The 19,255-nt window shown below is 47.6% G+C and overlaps 1 protein-coding gene across 7 annotated transcripts in view; it reads left to right on the top strand.

Annotated features, from left to right (window-relative positions):
- kcnab2a (potassium voltage-gated channel subfamily A regulatory beta subunit 2a) overlaps nucleotides 1-19,255 on the top strand; it is a 138,047-nt gene that overhangs the window by 57,651 nt on the left and 61,141 nt on the right. For 2 of the 7 annotated variants that reach the window (XM_056302119.1, XM_056302120.1), the window contains exon 1: nucleotides 6,256-6,467. The exons of the other annotated variants lie outside the window; for them this stretch is intronic. In XM_056302119.1, the coding sequence (XP_056158094.1) occupies nucleotides 6,256-6,467 (212 nt within the window). Of the gene's footprint in view, nucleotides 1-6,255; nucleotides 6,468-19,255 lie in introns of those variants that run through there. 7 annotated transcript variants of the gene reach the window in all.

The following is a 19,255-nucleotide window of genomic DNA, read 5'->3' on the forward strand; positions in this document are numbered from 1 at the left end:
TGCAGTCTGCCTCAGCTTCAAAGTGCTGTTCGAATGGTCCAAAATTAACTGTTGGGTCCATTTAACAGCTGCAGGATACTGGAGAACATTTACCAGCCAGAAAATTCAATCCTGCATTAAAAATAATTCCCCATGATTAAAAGTTATTACCTGAAGTTTTTAGGTAATTTTAGCCTTAGTTTAAAGAGAGTTATGAAAACATAAGAACAGATTCACTTTTATTAGTAACTTGCCCAATTTTAACAAACACTTCATTTTAATGAAGGCAGCGGTGGAAAACGATGTGAGTCTGAGCTCGTTAAGCGTAGTTTTGGGAAATGTTTTTAAAGACAGAGCTGCAGAACAGCCAGTCACTGACCTTTTATTGGTAGGCCACTGTCATCTATTGACCTGATTCACTCATGTGCACATCATGGTTCCTACGGTGGATAGTGAGGGTTAATGACAGAAAATATTCAAATCTGGCATTACAACACAATTTATCACACCTCCATTATCTCCTGCGTTTTATTGTCTAATGTGTGCACTGATTTTAAAAACGTAGAATCAAACACACATTTTTAAATATACAATATAGTTTATGTTGTTTCCGCATGTGCCAGCAAGAAATGCAGCAATAAGAAAAGTAGCTTCTTCCAGATAACCAGAACATAACAGGAAGCTGTCAGACAGGATATGTTGCTACACCTCCCCTCCATCTCTTCTCCTTCACGTCTCCTCTTCATCCTTGTTCAGCTGACAGAGCGGGAAGCTTCCTGTCACATTAAGATGGCCGCCAGATGTGCCTGATGTGGTGTAATTCAGCACGGTTACCGTGGCTACCACGTCTTTTGGGACTGACCAGTCAATGGATTTACTTGTTTTATTATTATTATTATTTATTAATAACAATAATAATATCAATATGATATGTGTTTCGTGATGACATAAGTGTGTGTAGAGTATTTTATTGTGTTGTGATTTAGGCTAGTTTTGAGGAGAGCGAGTATTTTCAAAAATTATAGAAAACATTTCTTGATTGCTCAGCACATAATAATAATAAAAGTATCCATGGAAACCTGAGAACAGGATGAGCGGTTTGGATGATGGAGGGATGGATAATAAGAATAAGAATAATTCATAATACATTATCATGATTGACATTTTTTAAAATAGTTATTGTTACTAATAGTGGTTTTTGTAGGGGCAGTACTATTTTTATTATTATTATTGTATTGTTATTATTATGATTTATTAGTAAATAACCATATTATTGTTAATAGTAGTAGTAGTAGTAGTTATACCTAGAGGGAGTCAGCTGAAATGCAGGAGAAGCAGTACACAAAGCAAAACGCTGATCTATTTACGTGATGGATCGCTTGTCTGTCGGGCGGTGCATGCTCATATTGATCAGGTTGACTGCACACCGTTAATCAATGTGTGGATATTTTGCTTCTGATGAATTAACGAAGGGCTCAGATGGTGTCGTGTGAAAAATGATGTTTTGACCCTCTGGTGTCGTTTCAGTGCCTTGAGTTTCGCTCATGTACTGGCTTGTGTGCCTATTCAAGGTAGCCGCCATGATGCCTGACAGGAGCGTCCATGTTGTGGAGAAGCAGGTATTGGCTGGTGGTGTGAACCCCGTGTGGGGATCCTTCATGATCAGTATTGTCCTCCAAAACGTCTGCTTACTTCCTTTTCCTTTTACCTTTTCCAAAAATGCTCAGAGAAGCAGGTGAGAAATGAAACGGTCGCACAGCACAGGTATGAAACGGAAGAGGAGAAGAAGTGTGTCCCGACGTAAAGGTCAAGGTGTGAATTGATCCCCCAAGCTTCAGGACTGTTTCATACCCAAACCCAACATACTCCATTATCTGCAACGAAACAGCTGTGATAGATAACGATAGATAAGTGTCGTTATGCTAGCAGAGATAACAGGGCTAGCAGAGATGCTCATTTTAATGCAGATGTGATTAGGAAAAGTAGCAGAAGTGTTGATCCTCAAAATAACGACAACTAAAAAGTTTCAACTCCTCCGCGGTGTAAAAACTGCCCTTTAGGACAGTTCATGGTGTGACGTCATAACCAATTCGCTCGCCTGTCGGAGCGGTGTAAGATGGTGTGAGGTTGGATTTGGGCAATCTGCTGACATACCAGAGAGGTGTGGAGTGGGGGTTGGGTTAGTGGTCAGGCTCAGTGTGTGTGGCCTGGGTGTGGATTACAGGAGTGATACTGGATCTGAGCAGCCTAAAACCCTCTAACTGGCCTCATTCACCTCTCAGGACCCCCCCCCCATCGTGACTACTGTGAAACCTTAAGGGTAGAACAGACAGCCGTGTCTTGTTCCCCACCAGCTGGCTTAGGCAGTGAGGGAGGGGAGTGTTTGTGTGTGTGTGTGCGTGCGCGCCCATGCTGCTCAGGGTTGGGGGTCGCAGGGTCAGGCTCCTCCTCTCATGCTTTACTGCCTCTGTCAGAGAACACACCGGTATCCTCTTCTCAGTCCATTCCTATCGCCATGACAACCAACCTGCAGGACAACTCCCCTCCACCCTGTCACACCAAGCGTGGCAGAGAGCGACAGAGTCCCCCGCAGCCCTGCTCACATGACGCTGCAGAGATTTACACACACACACACAAATATATATATTGGAGATCCCCTCCACCCTCCTCAGTCTGTGAGGATAACAGAAATCCAGGACCTTTCTGGGTGTCTGGCCTAAAACACACACATGATGGAACCACACATGCACATATAGTAATATACATACATGTGTACACACATACTTTCACCTACATACTTAATTACATGCATACATGTATGAATACACACATTGGCGGACACACACGTAATTCACATAAACTCACATAAACGAGTTCACTCAGGCATGCAAACACACACACACTCACACACACTCACAGCTGAGGATGTTTCTGTGAAATGGTGTGAAATGTGTTTTTTTGGGGGGGGGGTTTCCCCCCTTTTCTCCCAATTGTACTTTGCCAACTACCCCACTCGTTCAAGCCATCCCGGTCGCTGCTCCACCCCCTCTGCTGATCCGGGGAGGGCTGCAGACTACCACATGCCTCCTCCCATACATGTGGAGTCACCAGCTGCTTCTTTTCACCTGACAGTGAGGAGTTTCACCAGGGGGACGTAGCGCGTGGGAGGATCCTGCTATTCCCCCCAGTTCCCCCTCCCTCCCGAACAGGCGCTCCGACCGACCAGAAGAGGCGCTAGTGCAGCAACCAGGACACATACCCACATCCGGCTTCCCACCCGCAGACACGATTGATTGTGTCTGTAGGGACGCCCAACCAAGCCGGAGCTTAGACGGGGATTTGAACCAGCGATCGCCGTGTTGGCAGGCAACGGAATAGACCGCCACGCCACCCAGACACCCCTCAGTTTTGATTTCTTTATGCTCAATAATCCGGGTAAGGAAATCACAGGAAGTTGAATCAGCTCATGTGGAGACAACATGGCGGCATTACTCAGGAGTGATGAGACTCACCTAACGGTGTCTCCAGATGAACTGACTCAGCTGTCTGTGACAGGTGTGATTTCGTTTTCATTAAATCAGGTCGTTTTTTCCTGCCGTCCCAGTTTCTGTGGCAGTGTGTAAGAGCTAAAGGTCACAGTTGCAGGAATACGGCTGTCAGTCAATAATCACCTGTCTTCTCCTTTCTCTTCTTCTACAACGCGTCCGCTCCCTGACAGCATCTCCTTTAATTATCTGCTGGGCCGGTGTGGTGGTCGGCTCTGATAAGGCTCGGTATTATATTACCGCCTCCTCCACGCTGACTCTGATTACTCTGGTGTCGTCTTTCACAGGCCATGCATTGTCATATTCGGTTTGTGAGCTCAGCCATCTGCTGCAAGCGGTCCATGAGAGGATGCTGTGAACGCTTTATCAGGCCGCTTTCCACTGACTAGAAGAACAAAAACAGGAGCGCGGGGAGAGGGTAGACCTCCGCCTAGGTAAATATTGTGAAGTATGAATATCAACATGACGACCTAATCTGTTATTCCTCTGCTCACTAACTAGTGAGGATCCATCCATCTTTTCCCAGTTGTCTTGCTAACAGGGGGATAAACAAGCGTTATGCTAGCATTGTGCTAGCTTTATAATTTATGTTAGCTTTAGGCTAGCTTTATGCTAGCCATCAAGTCGCGTCTCCCCAGGTGAAATATTTTTTCCCTTGTGGTGAGTGTTTCCAGAATTTATGTTAGCATTATGCTAGCTTTAGGCTAGCTTTATGCTAGCGATCAAGTCGCATCTCCCCAGGTGAAATATTTTTTCCCTTGTGGTGAGTGTTTCCAGAATTTATGTTTGCATTATGCTAGTTTTAGGCTAGCTTTATGCTAGCAATCAAGTCGCGTCTCCCCAGGTGAAATAATTTTCCCTTGTGGTGAGTGTTTCCAGAATTTATGTTAGCATTATGCTAGCTTTAGGCTAGCTTTATGCTAGCGATCAAGTCGCGTCTCCCCAGGTGAAATATTTTTTCCCTTTTGGTGAGTGTTTCCAGAGTACAGATGGAGGTTAGTGGGTGAGGGAACAACACAAAAACCACGGCAGACACACAAACAGCTCAGCTGTGACACGTATTGGCGCGGATAAAGTTACGTAATGAATATTTCATGGCCAGTCGAACAGACCAATGTGAAGGTCCCCCCTCTCTGGGGCCAGAGGGCATTATGCAGTCCCCTGGCACCACACACACACACACACACACACAGACTGACTAGAGTTACACCACAGTAGAGATGGGTCCGGCAGAGCAGTTCAGAGAACACACCATCACTCCTTATGACAGAAACTGTAAACACAAGTGAACTCACTGGCACGCGCTCCCTCACTCCCTCTCTCTCCCTCTCTCTCTCGCTATCTCTCCCTCTCTCTCGCTCTCTCTCTTCCTCCTGCTTTCTCTCGCCCGCTCTCTATCTCTCTCCTGCTCTCTCTGTCTCTCTCCCTCGCTCTCTCCCTCCCTCCTGCTTTCTCTCTATCTCTCTCCCGCTCTCCCTCCCTCTCTCCCTCTCCTGCTTTCTCTCTCTCTCTCTCTCTCTCTCTCTCTTCTGCTCTCTCTCTCTCTCTCTCTCTCTCTCTCTCTCTCTCTCTCTCTCTCTCTCTCTCTCTCTGCCCCCTGCTCTCTCTCTCCCTCTGTCCTGTTCTCTCTCCCTCCCCCGTCTCTCCCTCCCTCCCTCTGTCTCGCTCGCTCTCCCTCGCCCCCTCTCTCTCTTTCTCCCTCGCTCTGCCTCCCTTTCACTCTTTTTGTCTTTTTCTTCTGTAGCTTCTTTATACCTCCCTCTATCTCTCCCTCTATCTCTCTGTCAATCTCTCCCTCTATATCTCCCTCTATCTCTCTCTTGCTGCTGTGGCTCTCATTATTCCTTTGCTTAGCCTCTCCATATTCCTCCCACCTTTCTCTCTCTCTCTCTCTCTCTCTCTCTCTCTCTCTCTCTCTCTCTCTCTCTCTCTCTCTCTCTCTCCCCCTCCTCCCTCCCTCCGATTTGTCAGACACACACACACACACGTCCATGTAATCTGGGGAGCTGTCTTCAGTGCCGGGTGTGTTGGATTATGAATATCGGGCGGTTGTCTCCAGCAGCGGGAGGAGCTCGCTGGCCGCGGTGAGAGCCTGGCGGAGCCGCATGCACCTTTCTCCGTGTTCGGGGGCTCTTGGTTAGGACGTCCGTGCCTCTGTTCTTCAGTCTTGGCGGGGAGAGAGAGGCGTCACCTCCCCCGACGCTAAACTCGACTTAAAGAGGAGAATTGCAAAGGCTTTTAGATCGGCACGTCAGATGAGCATCTGATTACAGGGAGGCAGGCGGTGGGGCAGATGGATAAATCAGTGAGGGGTAGAAGCCGTCTGAACTGTACCTCTTATTGGACATTCGTGTGTTTTTTGGGAGACATTTTTCTTCTGTATTGACATTTAAATATCCTTGTTTTGGATCCTGTGCGTCTGAAGTTTTGTGGCGGGTGTTCGCCGGTGTTTTGTAGACTCATACCAACTCGGGCACAAGTGCCATAGTGTCATCGTCTGGATGCCGGGCTCTTCTTTCACCCCATCAGCGGTCTGATCAGATCCTCCCTTCCTTTCACCGCCCCCCTCGCTCTCTCTCTCTCTCTCTCTCTCTCTCGCTCTCTCTCTCTCTGAGGAGGAGGTTTGGGTTAGGGGTGGTGGGGTCTTCGCACTTCCGCACCAGTCTTGGCTGGAAGAGAGTTTTGATCCAAGCGTTCCCAGAAACACCAGACTTCTCAGCCCTCAGCCAGGATGCAGGTGTCATTGGTGTGCACGGACCACCGCGGCGGCGTGAGTCGCAACACGGAGGACCGCCTGAACCGCCAGAACGCCAACAGCCCCAACACGGGCACCCGCAGCAAGTTCAGAGCCGTGGCGATGGTCGCCCGAAGTCTGGGACAGCTGTCCGTCCAGAGCGTCCCCTCCTCCAGCGAGCAGAGCATGAAGACGGGCATGAAGTATAGGTAGGCTGTCAGGGACAGTAGAACGCAGTGCACACAGAGGAACACAAACCTCAGTCTATTTGTCCTCTGTACAGGTACAAGTACACAGTACAAAGAAATTCTTACTGTGCTCCAGCTCAATGTTTGAAGGAAGAATAACTGACAAGAACAGTGAGAGAAAAGCACAATAATAAAAATGGTGAAGACGTTTAACAGAAGCTAAGCTTGTATCATAGAAATAGTTAAAAAAAAAGTTAAGACTCAATTTAAAAATGGTGAGATGCACAATTTCAGTTGATATATTTGTCAGATTATTCTGTTGTTGCTGATCTTTAACAAGTATGTTCTATACTGGGTTATTATGGTGGTGGTTCTATACGGGGTTATTATGGTGGTGGTTCTATACTGGGTTATAATAGTGTTGGTTCTATACTGGGTTATAATGGTGTTGGTTCTATACTGGGTTATAATGGTGTTGGTTCTATACTGGTTGTAATGGTTTTGGTTCTATACTGGGGTATTATACAGTGTTGGTTCTATACTGGTTATAATGGTGTTGGTTCTATACTGGGTTATAATAATGTTGGTTCTATATGGGATTATAATAGTGTTGGTTCTATACTGGGTTATAATGGTGTTGGTTCTATCCTGGTTATAATAGTGATGGCTCTATACTGGGTTATGATAGTGTTGACTCTATACTGGGTTATAATAGTGATGGCCCTATACTGGGTTACAATAGTGTTGGCTCTATACTGGGTTATAATAGTGTTGGCGCTATACTGGGTTATGATGGTGTTGGCTCTATACTGGGTTATCATGGTGTGAGGCTAGACTGGGTTCTGTGTGCAGTTACTAAAGAGTCATTTCATTTGGGAAGATGAAACCTCCCGGTTTGTGTTTGTGTCGATATTTCAGTACATCACATAAAGAAGAGTTTTTCCTCGTTGGTTACTGCCATCATGTCGAGGTTTATCTTCCTCACAGAGTCCATCCATACCTACACGTAGGACTTGATTTATGAACGATAGATAGGTTCATCTTGTCTACAGCCCCCGCGTCAGCTCAGATGGGCTCTGTGTCAGGTTAACGCCAGCACTTTCATACAACAGTAAGATGAATAATAAATGAAGAGATAGAAAGACAGATGGATAGAAGAGACCTACAGAAACGTGTGATGCGGCCTGCCGTGTGTGACCTTTACAACCCCGAGGCCTTCTGAGGAAATACTTGACATCGTGCTATTTCTCGTTAGCGTCTGTAGGTGTTCGTCGACTGTGCGTCAGCCGAGGACATGGGGTCCTTTTGTTCATTGTGAAGCGGGTCGAGGGAGAACTGCATGTCAACCAGAGCCAGATCACAACGTCCGCTTTCTCCAATTTGCCGAGGCCGTTTTTATTTTCTGTTCGTTTTTTCCCCCCGAACTAGACCGAATTTATTCAAGTCTTTCTTTAGTGTCCATCTGCGTGTCGTGAATAGTCGCTCTGAAACAGGGCTGCAGCTGACCTTTACCCACATCTGATGGAGGTATCGGTTAGTTTTGCAATCAGTTAATTTCCTGTTGATCAGCTAAACGATGTCAGCTGCTCATGTTGGTAGTCGTCTGAAATGTGACATGCTGAAAAGCAGCAGCGGGGTGGCGGTTTGGCTTTCTGAAGACAGCAGACATGTGGGACATCTGAGTTAGTTCTCATGAACCCATTTTACCACATCACATTACTGGCTGTCCAATCTGTAATCCCTCTTTATTCTTTATGCCACATTTTGTTCATCTCGTCTCATCATCAGCCGCTTCTCCGGGGTCGGGTCGCGGTGGCACCAAGTTAAGTAGGGCACTCCAGATGTCCCTCTCCCCAGCAAAACCCTCCAGCCCCTCCTGGAGGATCCCAAGGTGTTCCCAGGCCAGATTGGACATGTAGTCCGTCCAGTGAGCTCTGGGTCTACCCCGGGTTCTCCTCCCAGTTGGACGTGCCCGGAAAACCTCCAAAGGGAGGCGCCCAGGAGGCATCCTAATCAGATGCCCGAACCACCTCAACTGGCTCCTTTCGACACGAAGGAGCAGTGGCTCTACTCCGAGCTCCCTCCGGATGTCCGAGCTCCTCACCCTATCTCTAAGGCTGAGCCCAGACACCCTACGGAGGAAACTCATTTTAGCCGCTTGTATCCGCGATCTCACCTTTTCGGTCACTACCCAAAGCTCATGACATAGGTGAGGGTTGGAACGAAGATTGACTGGTAAATTGAGAGCTTTGCATTCCGGCTCAGCTCCCTCTTCACCACAACGGTCCGGTACAATGTCAGCATTACTGCTAATGCTGCACCAATCCGCCTGTCAATCTCTTAGTTTTGGGATAATGTGTTTAAATGTCACCGCAACACATTAGTTTTGGGGTATTGTGTTGAAATGTAGCAGTAACACATTAGTTTTGGGATAATGTGTTTAAATGTAGCAGCAACACATTGGTTTTGGGATAATGTGTTGAAATGTAGCAGCAACACATTAGTTTTGGGATAATGTGTTTAAATGTAGCAGCAACACATTGGCTTTGGGATAATGTGTTTAAATGTAGCAGCAACACATTACTTTTGGGATAATGTGTTTAAATGTAGCAGAAACACATTAGTTTTGGGATAATGTGTTTAAATGTAGCAGTAACACATTAGTTTTGGGATAATGTGTTTAAATATAGCAGCACCACGTTAGTTTTGGGATAATGTGTTGAAATGTAGCAGCAACACATTAGTTTTGGGATAATGTGTTTAAATGTAACAGCAACACATTAGTTTTGGGATAATGTGTTTAAATGTAACAGCAACACATTAGTTTTGGGATAATGTGTTTAAATGTAGCAGCAACACATTAGTTTTGGGATAATGTGTTGAAATGTAGCAGCACCACATTAGTTTTGGGATAATGTGTTTAAATGTAACAGCAACACATTAATTTTGGGATAATGTGTTTGAATGCAGCAGCAACACGTTTTGGGATACTGTGTGTAAATGCAGCAGCAACACGTTTTGGGATAATGTGTTTGAATGCAGCAGCAACACATTTTGGGATAATGTGTTTGAATGCAACAGCAACACGTTTTGGGATACTGTGTGTAAATGCAGCAGCAACACGTTTTGGGATAATGTGTTTGAATGCAGCAGCAACACGTTTTGGGATAATGTGTGTAAATGCAGCAGCAACACATTGGGCGTCTCCCAGTGAGTCAGTGAGCCCACTGCTGAGATGTGGACTCGTGTTTTTCAGGCTGAGATCTGCATATCCAGTGGGAACACATGTTGAGATGGCGAGCTTATTTAGTTCCTCTTTTGGTTTATGTTGGAGTCCATTAAAGGCCACAATCAAGGTCTTTTTCAGTCTGGTGTCTCTTGCTGGTGTGAGAAGATTTAATTGAACTGGTTCCACCGTTCAGACTCCTGACCCATACCTGTCCCTCTCCTCAGAGATTTATTAGAAAGCCTCACTGTGTAAGAGGATGCTTATACTAGACCCGTTTCAGATTATGCTTTTTAATATAAACACTAAATACGTCTTTTAAAGTCGCACATCTGACTATTTCCTTGTACTTGTACTTCAGTCTGTCATCATAGTACACAAAAGGCTTAATTTTACCATTTTGTCTTTCAACCAAAAGCCATTGTGTCCATCCCACATCAGTGGCTGTCGTGATGTGATGGATATGATTTGTAATATGCATTAAAAAGTCTAGATAGTTAGACTTGAGTCTGTTAACGAGCCCCAAAAGACGTCCTCGTTAACCGAGAATGTGTACTACTGAATGTGGTTTTGGTGAGGTCTGCACTTCAGGTGACAGTCAGCAAAATGATGGCGCAGTCCTGTTCTGCAGGTCCCAGAGTAACGAGCCTAAAGGGTTGTTTAAAATTGTGTTTTGCCCCGGGGCGCCTGTCAGCATCTGCAGGAGAGATCTGGCCTCAAGGAACTGCCATCTGCAGGCCGGCGTCTGTCCGTCACCAACTGGGAGAGACGTGCTCGCACGGGGCCGCTTGTTTGACTCAGTAACGCCGCCAGGTGGACACATCGGTGGCTTCAGCCTTTACTGACGCGTCCACCTAAACTAGGTCATCCTCAGAAGTGTCGAGGTATTTTGGATATTTATGAAAGGATGTCAGGTTGATGCCAGTGCATTTGTCCTTTCCCATGTCGCCTCTATCAACCACGACGTGATGTGTAAGGTGTGTGATGGGAAACAGCAGCTGGGATCCTTCAGAGAGCTGCTGCAGGACTGACACATCTGCTCTGACTGTTTCTGCAAGCCAGGCGGGTTTGAATTGCCAACCTGATGTCACCAATCTGCATACAAATAGCACGATTTTACACTTTGCGTGCAGTGCATACGCCAAAATCCAATTTTGCGTGCAGATGATATGCCAATCTCCATTAACTTCTGTGGAGAGCTGATGCGTCCAAGTACCACGCACCACCTCGAACGGTCATGACATCACCAGCGAAGTTCAGCTTGCCCAGTTCACCAGAAGAGCAGGCGTCCACAAGCAGGGTTAGGGTCAGGGTCAAGGTTAATGTTAGGGTTAGTGTTAGGGTCAAGGTTAATGTTAGGGTTAGGGTCAGGGTTAATAAAATAACTAAAATACTACCGTTAATACCATGATTTAAGTACAAAGAAGATTGTTTCCCCTGCTCACCTGCTTGTGGATGTCCGCGTATCAGGTGAACTGGGCGAACTGAGCTTCGCGGGCGAGCTGAGCCTCGCTGGTGGCGTCATGACCGTTCAAGGTGATGCGTGGTGTTTGGACACGTCAGCTCTCCATAGAAGTTAATGGAAAGGATTGGTGCGTCATCTGCAGGTAAAATTGGATTTTGGCGTATGCGTTGCACGCAGTGTGAAGGTGTAATGTCGTGTTATTTGTACTCAGGTCAGTGGGACAGGGCTCGAATCGCAGGACATGGTGAAAACGTCCTGTGTGCTGTCACCTGAAGGCACACAGGAATCTGTCTTTGATCGGCCACCGTGCCGTCATTATTGAGTTTGATCATAGTAAACTGGTGGTGTGATGGAGGCCGGCGCTCGGTGTGTTTGTGCCTCACAGCGGCGCAGCGGTACGAGTCGTTGGAAGGGGCAGGCCCGTGAATCTGACGTAACGTGAGTGTGTTTTCATTCTGGTCACATAACACACATATGTGCATGTACTAAGGGGGAAAACATATGTGCTTGTGAGCAGCGTGAGTAAGAGAGCGAGGGAGAGGAAACGAGTGGAGGTTGGTGATGGCGGAGGCACCGTGCCCACGAGGGAGCAGGCTCTGCTAATCTGCGCTCACGTCACTATGAATATTTGCAGCGCCTCTTGAAGAGCGGCTTGCCGGGCGCTGTAGCAGGCTAAGGCCTCTCTTATTTCCACACGTCACCGAGATATATCCTCCTTTTGTCAGTCTTCATATTCGTTGGAAGGGTATTGCTCTTTTGCTGCGAGAAATTCAGCATGCAAGTTTGAATTCTCTCCAGAGAAATGCCCAGTTAGCATCATGGCGTGTGTTAGAGAGCCGTCACGTACTGTGGATACACCACCTAGACAGGTCAGTAGACACCTTCACGAGCTCCTCACCTCACTGCATGGTCTGCAGTTATTTTAACTGTAGTAGACACGCGTCAGTACCGGTGGCGGCTGGCCAGTAGAGGGCGCTGGGGGGGGGCCCCTTCCAACGTCAAGAGATGAAAATCTACTTAAACATATTAAATATAATTTAGTTGTATAATGCAAATAATTATGAAATAAAAGTGTTTTTCAGTCTGTGAGCACCTGTCAGGTGTGCTGCGCCAAGGTAACTTGCACCCCCCCCAAATTTTTTATCATCAGCTGCCGCTGGTCAATACTTCAGTTTCAGCCCGGCCTCGTTTGCATGGCTGTCCTCCGGTTCCTCCCCGACAACAGCTCTGTGTCTGAATCCAGGCTGACAGACCGAGTCCTCGAGCAAGGATGGACTTTACTGTCTCCCGACCTCCCTGTGAGGTCACACAAACCATCAAAAGAGAGGTCTTGTCCCCGGATGGAGGGAACATGGCAGCCTTGGCCGCTGCGAGCAGCCAGTTATGACTGTAGCTGATGTGACAGGTTAAACGTCACTGAACAGCATCAGTCTCGCCTCCCTCGCTCTGCCTTCCTCAGCGTTGTCCCGCCGAGAGCAGGAGTCCTGAATGTGCTTTATCGTCCGAGCGAGTTTTGAAACATCAGGAGTTCACTGTGATACTCAAAACCATCTGAATGTTTATATGAAGTTGTGGTCTACATGTAGGAGAGCACAACAGAATCTGGCCCCTGTTGATGAAGGAGCTTTTCTGACCCACAAACGGAGGAAGGTCATTTATGTAAAAAGGTGAAAAACGTGGATTCCATCTTCTTAAAAGCAGCTTCCATTCTCTGCAGTGCAAAAGCCAATGCTTTTATGGTCTTTATTTATTCCCTCATAATCTCTGTCTCGCTCGCTCGCTCTGTTTTGCTCTCTCTGTCTGTCTCACGCTCTCTCTTGCTGTCTCTCGCTCTCTCTCTGTCTCGCTCTCTCTGTCTCTCTCTGTCTCGCTCTCTGTCTCGCTCTCTCTGTCTCTCTCTCTGTCTCGCTCTCTCTGTCTCGCTCTCTCTGTCTCTCTCTGTCTCGCTCTCTGTCTCACTCTCTGTCTCTCTCTCTGTCTCGCTCTCTCTGTCTCTCTCTGTCTCGCTCTCTGTCTCACTCTCTGTCTCTCTCTCTCTGTCTCTCGCTCTCTCTCTCTTGCTGTCTCTCGCTCTCTCTGTCTTGCTCTCTGTCTCACTCTCTCTGTCTCTCCCTCTGTCTCTCTCGCTCTCTCTCTTGCTGTCTCTCGCTCTCTCTGTCTCTCTCTGTCTCGCTCTCTCTCTCACTCTCTCTGTCTCTCTCTCTGTCTCGCTCTCTCTGTCTCTCTCGCTCTCTCTCTTGCTGTCTCTCGCTCTCTGTCTCGCTCTCTGTCTCGCTCTCTCTGTCTCTCTCTGTCTCGCTCTCTCTGTCTGTCTCGCTCTCTGTCTCGCTCTCTCTGTCTCTCTCTCTGTCTCGCTCTCTCTGTCTGTCTCACTCTCTCTCTCTTGCTGTCTCTCGCTCTCTCTGTCTCGCTCTCTGTCTCACTCTCTCTGTCTCTCTCTGTCTCACTCTCTCTCTCGCTCTCGCTCTCTTTCTTGCTCTGTCGCTCTCTTTCTTGCTCTGTCGCTCACTCTCTGTCTGTCTCACTCTCTCTGTGTCTGTCTCTCTCTCCGCCTCTCTCTGTCTCTCTCGCTCTCAATTTCAATTTTCAATTTAAATATTTTCTTTATTGGCATGACATACGTGTACATATTGCCAAAGCATGTAAAACAACAAAAACACAATACAACAATGATTATAATAATAACAGCAACAACAACAATGATTATGATATCAAACAACAACAATAGCAATAGGTGCCGTCACCCACTGTCTCTCAGGTTGTGGCAGGAAAATATAAATCTTGCTGCAATGATCGCCGGTCTGTCTCTCTCTCTGTCTCTCTCTCTCTCTCTGTCTCTCTCTCTCTGTCTCTCTCTCTGTCTCGGTATGACATGATTAGAGGAGATCAGAGGAGTGGAACTGTAATGACAAAACCCCTTAGATGTTTAAGATAGCAGTGTGTCGCCAACAGGAAATTAAAAGTCGGAATGCAGGAAGTGCGTTCAGAAGGAAGGCTGCGTGACACGCCTCGTTAAGTTCATCACCTCCAGGAAAGATAAAGCAGGCGTCAGTCAGGACAGAGTTAACGACATGCACACCAGGCAGCTCACAGTCCTGTACAGTAGTCGTGCTCGGGAGAACGGGGGGGGGGGTGTCCCTGATAACGGGAGCGGGTGAGGTGTGGCGCTGGGCCCATAATGAAGCCTATTCTTCACGGTATCAGCTTCCCCCTCCCTCCCTCCCTCCACCGGACCCCGAGGAGTCTTCTGGGAGCGACGCCTCGACACAAGAGGCTCTTTATGAGCTTTGGTGTTGCTAATGAACCGCTTCGAAGTAAAGTGGATCAAACTGTGTCGGAGCACACGTGGGTTTCCTTCACACGACCTCCTGGTGTGGCTGCTATCCTCCAGCCACCAGCCTCTCTGTCTGTCGTACCTTTTATCTTCTGTTTTCAAGGTGCAATCCTTCATTCAAATTTAATTACCAGTGGTTGTAAATATTGCAGTATAACAGACTCTTATTTTTAATTACCATCGGCTGAGAAAGACAGAAGGATTATTTTACATCTGGAACTCAAAGTCAGTTGTGTGTGTGACTATACCGCCATTTTATTTGTGGAATAAATTTCAGATTATGGGCGGCATGGTGGCGCAGTAGTTAGTGCGGTCACCTTACAGCAAGAAGGTCCTGGGTTTTAGCCCTGGGGTAGTCCAATCTTGGGGGTCGTCCCGGGTCGTCCTCTGTGTGGAGTTTGCATGTTCTCCCCGTGTCTGCGTGGGTTTCCTCCGGGGGCTCCGGTTTCCTCCCACAGTCCAAAGACATGGAGGTCAGGTGACTCGGCCGTACTCAATTGTCCCTGTGTGTGTGTGTGTGTGTGTGTGTGTGTGTGTGTGTGTGTGTGTGTGTGTGTCGGCCCTGTGTGATGGTCTGGCGGCCTGTCCAGGGTGTCTCCCCGCCTGCCGCCCAGTGACTGCTGGGATAGGCTCCAGCATCCCTTGACCCTGAGAACAGGATAAGCGGTTCAGATAATGGATGGATGGAAATGTCAGATTTTGCCTTTAACTTTACATTTGCATATTACCTTTATTGGTTTGATTTTTCCTTTTTTACATATTCTCTTTTTTACATAGTCTCTCTTAATTCAAGTTTGAGACCTGCTGTGAGTAAGCGTGTCACTCAGTCTGTCAGTTCAACACCGATAATTCAGTTTTTAACCACAGCTAGATTCTGTTAAGGCGAGTAGAAGCTGTGTCCCTGAACATTTTTACAAACAAACAAAGTATTTTGAACTTGGCAGTTACACTTTCCATTGTCAATGTAAGATGTCCAACAAAGTTTGTCTGACAATGAGAAGATGAGACGCCCGAATTAATGGATGAAGTGGAGCACTGCGCCACAAACCTTCCATTCGAGGGGTCATCAGAGGAAGTGTTGCTTTCTTTCTGTGAGAAACAGGAACCCTCATTCCCGTGGCTGCAGCAACAACAGCTACAACTTACTTTTGTGTAGCACCTTAAGGAACCCAAGCACCGTGCAGGGAGAATCTTGTGCATTCCTGCAACAAGCGCTGCGAGCGAAGGCTCATTCAGCGAAGCAGGGTGCGTTAGGGGCGAGGCGCAATTGCCTGAATGCTGGCACAGTGGATGCTATTTTATTTTTGCACAGTGCAACAAAAAAAAAGTTAGCAGATTAGGTCAATGTGTTTGTTGTACATTTGGGCTGTTTTGGTTCTCGACTTTAGAAGCTACAACCTTTTTATTAATTCTGAACTGCTGAAATGTAGCAAGATTGTCAGACTGTAATAGCTGATTCTCACAATGGACATTCTCCAAACTGTTTTACTCTTTCTGTCATCACTGGATTTAAGAAAATACTTAATCCACGAATCTCCAGATCCTGCAGACTGCAGCAGCATGTGATGTGGATGGTTGGTGTCTGGTAGGACTTTGCCAGGAAAAATGACAGGGTGCACAGTGTTCTCCATCTTCATCATAGCAGCCAGATGAGGAAGAAGAAGGCAGGCAGTGTTGAGTTTGAAGAGTTGAAGTTGTTGTGTCTAACCAGCAGATATGACAGAACAAACTGGTAGACGACCTTCACCAACAGATAGTACTACATCAGTAAGTAAAACTCAGGTTCCATCAGGTTTTATGTTTGTTTCTGACACAGCAGCCCTGCTGGCTCATTCAGTGTGAATGGAGCTCAGACACTCACCTCACCAACACCTACATAGGACACACAATGGTAAACACAAAACCACGATATTCAGGATTGCAGCTTTAAGGGCGATGTTCTGCTGCACATTTTCCACGAAATGCTACGAAAGAGCACCACAGATGTGATGTTTGAGAATGTTGATGGAGAAGTATAGAGAAGGCCAGAAGGAGGTACATTGTGTCTGTAGATTTAGAGAAAGCATATGACAGGGTGCGGAGAGAGGAGGTGTGGTATTGTATGAGGAAGTCGGGAGTTGCAGAGAAGTATGTAGGAGTGGTGCAGGATATGTATGAGGGCAGTGTGACAGTGGTGAGGTGTGTGGTTGGAATGACAGATGGGTTCAAGGTGGAGGTGGGATTACATCAAGGATCGGCTCTGAACCCTTTCTTGTTTGCAGTGGTGATGGACAGGTTGATGGACGAGATCAGGCAGGAGTCTCCGTGGACTGTGATGTTTGCGGATGACATTGTGATCTGTAGCGAGAATAGGGAGCAGGTGGAGGAGAGCCTGGAGAGGTGGAGGTATGCACTGGAGAGAAGAGGAATGAAAGTCAGTAGGAGTAGGAATACCTATGCATGAATGAGAGGGAGGACAGTGGGATGGTGAGGATGCAAGGAGTAGAGGTGATGAAGGTGTATGAGTTTAAATACTGGGAGTCAACTGTCCAAAGTAACGGGGAGTGCAGAAGAGAGTTGAAGAAGAGAGTGCAGGCAGGGTGGAGTGGGTGGAGAAGAGTGTCAGGAGTGATGTGTGACAGAAGGGTACCAGCAAGAGTTAAAGGGAAGGTTTTCAAGATGGTGGCGAGACCAGCTATGTTGTATGGTTTGGAGACAGTGGCACTGATGAAAAGACAGGAGGTGGAGCTGGAGGTGGCAGAGATGAAGATGATAAGATTTTCATTGGGAGTGATGAAGGAGGACAGGATTAGGAACGAGTATATTAGAGGGACAGCTCAGGTTGGACGGTTTGGAGACAAAGCAAGAGAGACAAGATTGAGATGGTTTGGACATGTGTGGAGGAGAGATGCTGGGTATATTGGGAGAAGGATGCTGAACATGGAGCTGCCAGGGAAGAGGAAGGCCAAAGAGGAGGTTTATGGAGGTGGTGAGGGAGGACATGCAGGTGGCTGGTGTGACGGAGGAAGATGCAGAGGACAGGAAGAGATGGACACGGATGATCTGCTATGGCGCCCCCTAACGGGAGCAGCCGAAAGTAGTAGCAGTAGTAGTAGTAGTAGTAGTAGTAGTAGTAGTGGTGGTGGTGGTGGTAGTAGTAGTAGTATTAGTGGTGGTAGTAGTAGTAGTAGTAGTAGTGGTGGTAGTAGTAGTGGTGGTGGTAGTAGTAGTAGTAGTAGTGGTGGTAGTAGTAGTAGTAGTAGTAGTGGTAGTAGTAGTAGTAATAGTAGTAGTAGTGGTGGTGGTGGTGGTGGTGGTAGTGGTGGTGGTAGTAGTAGTAGCAGTAGTGGTAGTAGTAGTAGTAGTAGTAGTAGTAGTGGTAGTAGTAGTAGTAGTGGTGGTGGTGGTAGTAGTAGTAGTAGTAGTGGTGGTGGTAGTAGTAGTAGTGGTAGTGGTAGTAGTAGTAGTAGTGGTAGTGGTAGTAGTAGTAGTAGTTTCTGCTGCAGATTTTCACCACTGAAAACGTCCGTCCGTCTGTGTTGCCGTTTGGGCTGCAGCGTCCACGTGGATGTGCAGACGGTACCCTGGCCCGGCGTTGTTCTAACTGGCCTGGGTTCAGACTCACCCCGTGGTTGCTGGCACCCCCCGAGGTCGGTGGTTAATTGTAAAGTTGACGGTGAATCACAGCCGTGGTTTATTGCTCCTGGCAGGCGTGTGATGGCAGATGGCGTTCGAGTCCCTGCTGGTGCGTGAAGGTAAGGTGTGACTCATCATTCCCAACAGCAGAGCTACAGTAAGACGAAGAGCCTCTTGTAAAGCCGACTCGTCGTGCCGAACCGGTTTTAGTGCAACTTCAGCTCTCGTCGCTGACGGTCCGTATGTGCCGCGTACCTGAACAGGTTGCTGCAGTTGGCGGAGACTTTGGCACGTGAACTAGAAATGACACATGCGGCGAAAACGCTCCTGTCATACAGGACACATCGCCACCGATGGGCTTAACAACGCAAGTGCTGTCTGTAAAACGAGACTGTTTGTTTTTTTCTGTAGTCTTGAACGTGTCTGTTACTGTAATATTTTGCAGGACTCATACACACGTGTTTTCGTATGAGTGAATTTGTTGCCCTTGTTTGTCTTATGAGGTGGAGCATCATCTCAGATGGGGTGCTGCTGAAGCAGGGGCGCAGGCGCCGTTGCGGTTTGGACGACAGAAGGAGTGGGTGTCGGGAGTGTGGGTGCATGCTGGGACATTTTATAGCCTTGGAGAGGGCTCTCCGCTCTCCAGCCAGCTCTCCACAGCCGGTTCTCCTCCTACCTGCCACCTGAGCAGCACACAGGCGGTGCAGGCTCAGCAGCAAACACGAACTGCACCTCGACCGCCTCGGTGTAAACACTCGTATTCATCCGCAGCCCAAACTAGTCCCACAGCGTCCCAACCAATCTCCGTAGACACTTGGTTTCATCTTTTTTCTTTTTTTAATGTGTCCTCCCTTTTCTCCCCGGTTGTATCCTGCCAATTACCCCACTCTTTCGAGCAGCAACGGCTCAAAAGGGCAGCCCTCCCCAATCTGGGGAGGGCTGCAGACTACCACATGCCTCCTCCCATACATGTGGAGTCACCAGCCGCTTCTTTTCACCTGACAGAGAGGAGTTTCACCAGGGGGACGTAGCGCATGGGAGGATCGCGCTATTCCCCCAGTTCCCCTTCCCGACCGACCAGAGGAGGCGCTAGCGACCAGGACACATACCCACATCCGGCTTCCCACCCGGAGTCACGGCTAGTTGTGTCTGTAGAGACGCCTGACCAA

Source organism: Lampris incognitus, chromosome 2, assembly GCF_029633865.1.
Source record: "Lampris incognitus isolate fLamInc1 chromosome 2, fLamInc1.hap2, whole genome shotgun sequence".
NCBI classification, from domain to species: Eukaryota; Metazoa; Chordata; class Actinopteri; order Lampriformes; family Lampridae; genus Lampris; species Lampris incognitus.